This window comes from Malania oleifera, chromosome 6, assembly GCF_029873635.1.
Source record: "Malania oleifera isolate guangnan ecotype guangnan chromosome 6, ASM2987363v1, whole genome shotgun sequence".
In the NCBI taxonomy this organism is placed as follows: Eukaryota; Viridiplantae; Streptophyta; class Magnoliopsida; order Santalales; family Ximeniaceae; genus Malania; species Malania oleifera.
In genome coordinates, this window is record NC_080422.1 from 2,980,458 (window position 1) to 2,989,451 (window position 8,994).

Sequence of the window (8,994 nt, forward strand, 5' to 3'; positions counted from 1 at the left end):
TAGTGCGTAACTTTTGTTTCTTCCGATCCAAAATCTGCACTAGCACTTCTTCATATGACAGGGTATCTCTAAGCTTTAATGTTTCATAATTTATTACATGGGAAGGATCAAGGACGTGCTTCTTCAACATTGATACATGAAATACGTCATGGATCTTAGATGGCATCGGAGGTAATGCTAACTTATAGTCAATTGGACTCACTCTTTCCAATATCTCAAATGGTTCAAAAAATCTATGGCTCAGCTTACTCTTTTTCCCAAACCTCATAACTCCTTTTATTGGTGCAACTTTCAAGAATATATGATCCCCTACACCAAACTCCAGCTCTCTTCGGCGAGTGTCTGCATAATTTTTCTATCGACTTTAAGCTGTTTTGATTCGGTCTCGGATGAGTCTGAGCTTTTCTGAAGTCTACTAAACTATCTTTGGCCCCAATATCTATCTTTCACCAATTTCATCCCAATATAATGGAGATCAGTACCTTCAGCCATACAACGCTTTATATAGTGTCATCCTAATGCTGGCCTGGTAACTGTTATTATAAACAAATTCAACTAGTGGTAAAAATTGCATCCAACTACCTCCAAAGTCTAGCACACAAGCTCATAGCATATCCTCTAGTATCTATATGGTTCTTTCTGTCTGTCCATCGGTCTGAGGATAAAATGTTGTGTTAAATGTCAGCTGAGAACCCATGACTCCTTGCAAACTCTTCCAAAATTGAGATGTGAACCGTGGGTCTCAATCCAAAACTATGGGCACTGGCATGCCATGCAGCCTAACTATCTCCTATATGCACAATTCTATCAATCTACTTATGGAGTAGTTAACTCTAATGGGAAGAAAGTGGGCAATTTTCGTTAATCTATCCACGACTACCCAGATGGCATCTTGTCCATGAAGTTCCCACGGTAACCCTATGACAAAATCCATCGAAATGTGCTCTCACTTCCATTCAGGGATGTGAAGTGGCTGCGACAATCCCGCCGGTCTCTGATGCTTAGCTTTCACCTGCTAGCATGTCAAATACTGCTGCACATATTCAGTGATTTCTTTCTTCATATTGCTCCACCAAAAAGATTCTCGTAGATCCTTGTACATCTTAGTGCTTCCAGGGTGCACTGTATAAAAGAATCGATGTGCTTCCTCTAGGATAATTCTTTTGATTTTAGCATCAGCAGGTACGCAAAGTCTGGTACGGAACCTCAAAGCTCCATCATCTGAGATATTAAACTCTACTCCCTAACCATTCTACACTTTATCCAGCTACATTTTGCATATGAGCAATCTTAATTCTATCCAATAAAATCCGTTGATTCCCTTCTACCAACTCCACACCCAGCCTTTCTAAATCCATTTGGATCGGATGCTGAGTCACTATTGCTGATACTGAGGCATTCCCTGATTTCTGGTTCAAAGCATCAGCTGCCACATTAGTTTTCCCGTGGTGGTAACTGGTGGTGCAGTCATAATCTTTAATCAATTCGAGCCACCTCCTCTGCCTCATATTCAACTCTTTTTGCGTGAAAATGTATTTAAGGCTTTTGTGGTCTATGAAGATCTCACACCTACCCACATACAAATAGTGTCTCCAAATATTTAATGCATATACCACTGCTGCCAATTCTAAATCATGTGTAGGGTAGTTCTTCTCATACTCTTTAAACTACCGGAAAGCATAAATTACCATTTTCCCCTGTTGCATCAGCACACATCCGAGCCCTTTGCATGACGTATCACTATAAATTACAAAACCTTCTTCTCTCGAAGGTATTGTCAAAACCGGTGCAGTGATAAGTCGCTACTTTAACTCCTAAAAACTCTGTTCACACTCATTGGTCTAATCAAACTTCACACTTTTCCTGGTCAATTTTGTCAAAGCACCTGAACATTTAGAGAATCCCTCTACAAACCGGCGATAGTATCATGTCAATCCCATGAAACTCCAAACCTCCTACACATTTCTTGGTCTTTCCTAGTCCACTACCACCTCTATTTTGCTTGGATCCACATAAATTCCACCCTTGGATATAACATGCCCGAGGAATGTAACTAGTTTTAACCAGAACTCACACTTCTTGAATTTAGCATATAGTCTCCTTTTTCTCAATATCTGAAGAACTGTCCTCAAATGATCCTCATGCTCCTCGGGGCTCCTTGAATACACCAAAATATCATCAATAAAAATCACAAAGTAACTGATCCAGATACTGATGGAAAACCCTATTCATTAGGTCCATGAACACAGTAGGAACATTCGTTAGTCCGAACGGCATAACCAGAAATTCATAATAGACATACCGAGTTCAGAACGCTGTTTTCGAAACATCCTCTACCTTAACCTTCACTTGATGGTACCCGGATCATAGATCAATCTTGGAGAAAGTTTGTATCCCCTGAAGTTTATCAAACAAGTCATTGATGCGGAGAAGTGAGTATTTATTCTTAATTGTCACTTTATTGAATTCTCTGTAGTTGATGCACATTCTCATCAACCCATCTTCCTTTTTCACAAATAATATCGGTGCTCCCTAGGGAGACAAACTATGTAACAACCTGCTATTTATAAATTATTTTTCTTCCTTTCTATCTGAATATAATAATTGACATCTGTCTGAAGTACTACTGGTAACCTCAGGCTCCAAGGAGTGCTGAGAATAATTTTGTGTATCATATGCATCTAGGCAGCGGTAACTGAAAAATTGTACACTGTCTTATACACAATACTAGAAACTATAATAATCTAAAATATATTTTTACAATACTAAATACCCAGTGACAACATCAAACTCTAGAAACTATTCCCAAATCACTAATACCAAAACATACCTACCCTTCTAGTAAGGGCATCTCTAGTCAACCTCTACCCGTGAGCGTGATCTGCTCGCCTAGCCGGATCTCCTAAAAAACAGTAAGTCACTGGGATGAGTCAACGCTCAGTAAGTGGAAATATGCTACTACTAATGTGTGGCAGTTAGGTCAAACATTTAAAATACCAAAATACTACTGATAAACTGTATAGAGTATATATTGTAACGACCCGAAGAATAATGGTATTTAAATAATAAAGAGGGAGAAAAATGAAAATAGTAATAGAAGGAGGCAGCTAACTTCATCGACGAACGCTTCGCGCTCATCGACGACGTTGCACATTGGATGTGATAATCCCAAGAAATCTTTCCAAGCCTCGTCGACGAACACAGGGGATTCGTCGACAAGGGTTCTTCAGGATCTCGTCGACGAGACCGAGAGAGGATTTTTGAAAAGTCTAAAATTCATCGACGAGGGTGCAAATTCATCGACGAACTTTCTACAGGACTCGTCGACCAGGTGACGTGTCTCGTCGATGAATCTGGTTCTATAAATAGTTGAAAGTTGGATTTTTAAGCAGAAAATTCACAGAAATTCACTCCCTCTCTCTCTCTTACGGCTCTACCTCCATCTCTCTTCGATTTTAGCTTCGTCGTTCGTCGGATTGACGATCTGAGGCTACCACGACGCTCCTAGGGAAGTTTTCTCCAGGTCTACTGGAGTGGATCGTCAGTGGGATGAAGTTGGATTTCATCCCAAATTCAAGGCAAGGTCTTTTAAGAAAAATTTGGCTTTCCAGTAGTCATAGGAAATATTGTAGATGTAGAAATAGTGATATTTTGTTCTGGGATATATGGTTTTCAGGGTGTTGAGTGAAGAACCCAGCGGGTGTAAGACCCGTTACCGTGAGGGGTTTTTAGTAGAAATCAGGTAAGGGAAATATACTATGTTAGGTTATACGAGTATGATTTTAGTATAAAATTATATATATTCTACCAAATTATTATTCATAGCAGAAATTTATATAGTTTATCAAGTATGTTTAATATGTTTTAAAATTACTGTGTGGCTTAAGAATATAGATATAGTACAAAAACATGTTTTACAGTATTTTTCAGAGTTATGTTTTACAAAATATACAGACAGTGGATATGTTTTATAGTAATTACAGAATACCATGATTATATAGTTGATACAGATATAGTTTACAGTACCATGACATACAGTTTTACAGTTCATTTCTGAAATACAGCTGATACAGATACAATTTATCACAGTGTCATGGTTTATACAGTTATTACAGAATCATGATAAAACAGATAGTTGTATATAAAGATGTATTATATAGTATTAGACCCTAATGGACCATTACAGATTACAGAACACGGTACCATAACTATATACAGTATAGAGTGCAACCACCTATTCAGATAATACGTGGTATAAGTCGATCGTATAAAGCCCACGAGTGGACAGGCTCCCCATCAGATATGGGTTGAGGAGGGCTGATCAGACTGATGGAGTATAGTAGTTTATCCTGGTCAGCCAACCAGGGTAGATCCCGCCTACGGGCCGTACAACCCTGTCATGAGGGGTTATATCATGACATATAGTTATCCACAGGGAAGTTTTCAATTATTATGTGTATATACAGTTTTACAGTAACAGTGGGTGTACTTATGTATAGTAGAAGTATTATGAATGGAAAACCTATAAAAACATATATGTTAAGCAACATGGGTACAAGTGGTGGCTTTACAAGTTATTTGTACTTGTATTCTCATATTTAGTTATACATGATTATGTGGAGACGGATTTTCATAGTAATATAACTCATTTGTCACACACTAGCAATAGCATATTTCGTCTTATTGAGCGTCGTCTCATCCCATTACCTTAATATTTTTCAAGTGATCCAAGTGGGCGACCAGATCAAGCTCGCAAATAGAGGGGCTTCAGTACAACCCTGACAGTAGAGTGATTATTTTTGGGATATTTTTGTATAGCCCTAACTAGTTGAGGGTATTTTGGGAAACGGTCATATATGTATATTTTGGGAAACATTTTAGCACTCTGGTATTGTATATATTTATATATGGTTGTGTTTATTTGAAATCCGCTTCTCATTGCTTAGGTTGATGGTTGGGTTTAATCCAGTCTAGTATCAAAGCATTATAAATTGTACAGTATATATATAAATAAATAAAAGAATTAGGAGAAATTTATAAGGTTGTTACATATATCATGTAATTTTAAAGTACAACTATGTATCTGAGTTTTCTATCTGTACATACTACTAATATAATAATATAAACTACTGTTGTGTGACATATTTGTACATAGGAACTTGTGTTTTACCTTGGGATCTGTATATCATGATATATCCCCTCATGATAGGGTTGTGAGGCCCGTAGGCTGCACTTACTCTGGTTGGCCTACCAGGCAAGTCAATCTGAATCTCTAGCATCTGCCAATCTATGTAAATCTAGCCCACTGTAATCACTCCGGGCCATCTCTAACCTCTATCATCGTCTAATCGGCTACCTCAACCCAGCATGCTGGGGAGATTGCAATGTCTTCTCCCATGGTTAGACAGAATCCACATACTATCTAAGTCATGTGGTTACACGTGTCTAAAATAGCAACAGTACCATGCTCTACTGTATATCTCTGTCTGTAATATCCACAAGAGTCTAATATTGTGTAATATTGTTTACATATACAAATATATAATCATCTTCCTGCTTTTAACATGATTTCAAAACAACCATAACACTATAAATCTGAGCTTTAATATCTGAAATATCTATCTGAATTATCTATAATATCTATTAAAATATCTTATATATGTCTGTAATAACTGTGATATCTATCTGTAATATCTGCCTGTAATTTCTGTAATATCTGTCTGAAATATTTGTATATCTGTCTATAATTTCTGTAATATCTGTCTATAATTTCTATGTGAATGTTATGGTCTAGAAATCATGTTATTCTGAGAAATATTGTAAGTCTCATTCATTACTATAATTTGTATAACTGAATATCTATAATACTTTAAAATCTACATACTATACTATAATAAACTCATGCCACACATTTGGGAAATCAAAATCTCATGCTCAATTTCTATAATTCTAGTGTAAAAATAATATTCATGCTATTCTGGAAAAAAAATAATATGATCTGCATGCTTATAAATACACATTCATAATCCTCTGAAATATATAACAAAATTTCTAGCATAACATATTTCCCTTACCTAAACTCTGGAAAAACCCCTACTGCACTATGGCCCTATACCCACAGGGTTCCCTGTTCAACATCCTGAAAACATCATCCCAGAACAAAATATCAGTATTTCATTGCATAGTACATTTCCTATAATGTGGGAAAGGTAAAAACTGGACAAAATATCTTATCCTGAAATTGGAATGAATTTCAAACCATCTCCACCAACGATCAGCTCCAGCAGACTTGCAAAGAACTTTGTCAGGAGCGTTGTGGTGCGTCAGATCTTCAATTCGGTGAGAAATGGAGCTAGGATCGAAGAGATGATAGGAAGACATTTTAGAGAGAGAAAGAAAGTTCCTCGCGAGATTTACTACTGAAAAATATGAGTTTCAACTATTTATAGGGCCAGTTTCGTCGACAAGACACTTCATCTTGTCAATGAGTCTTGTAGAAAGTTCGTCAACGAACCTGCACCCTCATCGATGAGTTTCAGTCTACCTTAAACCCTCTCTTCGTACCTTCTCGTCGACGAATCCCCTGTGTTCGTTGATGAGGCCCTGATTAATTCCTCGAGTTATTACAGACTAGGCCTGATGAACCCTTTGTCCAGCAACTCCTGTATCTGCTCTTTCAACTCTTTCAATTCCATCGGAACCATTCTATATGGCGCTTTAGAAATTGGCGTTGTTTCTATGGATAGTTCGATAGCAAACTCGACCTTACGATCAAGAGGGAGTCCCGACAAATCCTCCAAAAACACATTAGGAAAATCTTTCACTATCGAAATATATTCCAATCTGGATTCCCCTTCCAATGATTCCTTTACACAGGCCAAGTACCCCTGGCATCCCTCCAATAGCAACCTCCTCACCTGAACAGTTGATAATATCTGTGGTGGGGTGCGCACACATGTCCCCACAAATCGATACTCCTGCTCTCCTGGAGATTTGAATACTACTTCTTTCTTATGGCAGTCGATACTGGCATAGTTAGCAGCTAACCAATTCATCCCCAAAATTACGTCAAACCCCTGCATGTCTAGTATTACCAAGTTAATTGGCAATGACCTCCCCTAAATACTGATTGGACAATCTTTGATTACTCTCCTACACAACACTACTGTCTCTGTCAGTGTAGCAACTAATAAATTAACATCCAATGGTTGAGCTTTTATCCCACACAATTTACCGAACTCTCGAGCCAAAAAGGAATGTGTCACCCCTGAATCAAACAAAGTAACAGCTTTATATGGCAAAACATGAATAATACCTGTCACCACATCATTTTCGGCCTCTGCGTCTCTCAGGGTTAGTGCATAGACCTGCGTTGGGGTGGTATTCCATCCTCTTTTGGTCACCTTGGAGTGCTGGGTAATTTCCTCAGTACGATCTAAGAACAGGCGTATAGCTCTAGGGTGCATGATAATCTCGCGCCATATGGGCCAGCTGTCTGCATCGGTAACAAGAGACTACACCTGTAACGCCCCAAAAATAATTATAATAGGTGGATGTAGTGATTTCAAAAAAAAATTAATTAATTAATTAATTAATAATTAAATAATATAATATAATATATTAATTTAATAGTATATATAATATAATATTATTATATATATATATATATATATATATATATATATATATATATATATATATATAGCCATTATGTACTGCGCTTTAGAAATTGGTGTTGTTTCCAGAGATAGTTTGATAGCGAACTCAACCCCACGATCCGGAGGCAGTCCCGGCAAATCCTCCGGAAACACATCAGAAAAATATTTCACTATCGGAATATATTCCAACCTGGATTCCCCTTCTGATGATTCCTTTACATAGGCCGAGTACCCCTAGCATCCCTCCAACAGCAACCTCCTCACCTGAACAATTGATAATATCTGTAGTGGGGAGCGCACACATATCCCCACAAATTGGTACTCCTGCTCTCCTAGAGGTTTGAATACTACTTCTTTCTTATGGCAGTCGATACTGGCATAGTTAGCAGCTAACTAGTTCATCCCCAAAATTACCTCAAACCCCTACATGTCTAGTATTACCAAGTTAGTTGGCAATGACCTCCCCTGAATACTGATTGGACAATCTTTGATTACTCTCCTACACAACACTACAGTCCCCATCAGTGTAGCCACTAATAAGTTAACATCTAGTGGTTGAACTTTTATCCCACACAATTTAACGAACTCTCAAGCCAAAAAGGAATGTGTCACCTCTGAATCAAATAAAGCAACAACTTTATATGGCAAAACATAAATAATACATGTCACCACATCGCTTGCTACCTCTGCGTCTCCCGGGGTTAGTGCATAGACCCGCATTGGGGCGGTATTCCATCCTCTGTTGGTCGCCTTGGAGTGCTGGGTAATTTCCTCGGTACGGTCTAGGAGCAGGCACATAGCTCAGAGGTGCATGATAATCCCATGCCATATGGGCCAGCTGTCCGCATCGGTAACAGGTGACTACCACTGTAACGCCTCAAAAATAATTATAACAGGTGGATGTAGTGATTTAAAAAAAAAACAGTTCATTAATTAATTAATAATTAAATATTATAATATAATATATTAATTTAATAGTATAATATAATAATATAATATTATAATATATATATCTTTCTCTCCTGAAGCTGAGATTGTAACTTTACAATTTGAGGAGCAGTGCCCCCCCAAACGCCTCTCTCACTCTCCGTCTCTCTCCTCATCTTCTCTCTCTCTCTCTCTCTCTCTCTCTCTCTCTCTCTCTCTCGCTCGCTCTCCTTGATTTTCTTGGCCAAATGGGCATCGATCAAAAAACAGAAAATACCCCTGGGTTCCATTCTCTGCCACAGATATTTTAACCGGAGTGGATGTGTCGTAGGAGCGACCTAGGCACTACTCCTGGGGTAAGGTAACCTCTCACTCTCTCCTCAATTTCTCCTTAAATTTTTAACCAAAT

The 8,994-nt window shown here is 38.0% G+C and overlaps 1 protein-coding gene across 1 annotated transcript in view; it reads right to left on the reverse strand.

The window, feature by feature from the left end:
- Nucleotides 1–7,082, reverse strand: part of LOC131157743 (uncharacterized) — a 44,872-nt gene extending 37,790 nt beyond the window's left edge. Inside the window, exon 1 of the mRNA XM_058112093.1 lies at nucleotides 6,646–7,082. Within this exon, the coding sequence (XP_057968076.1) occupies nucleotides 6,646–7,082 (437 nt within the window). The remainder of the gene's footprint in view (nucleotides 1–6,645) is intronic.
- Nucleotides 7,083–8,994: the final 1,912 nt, after the last annotated feature.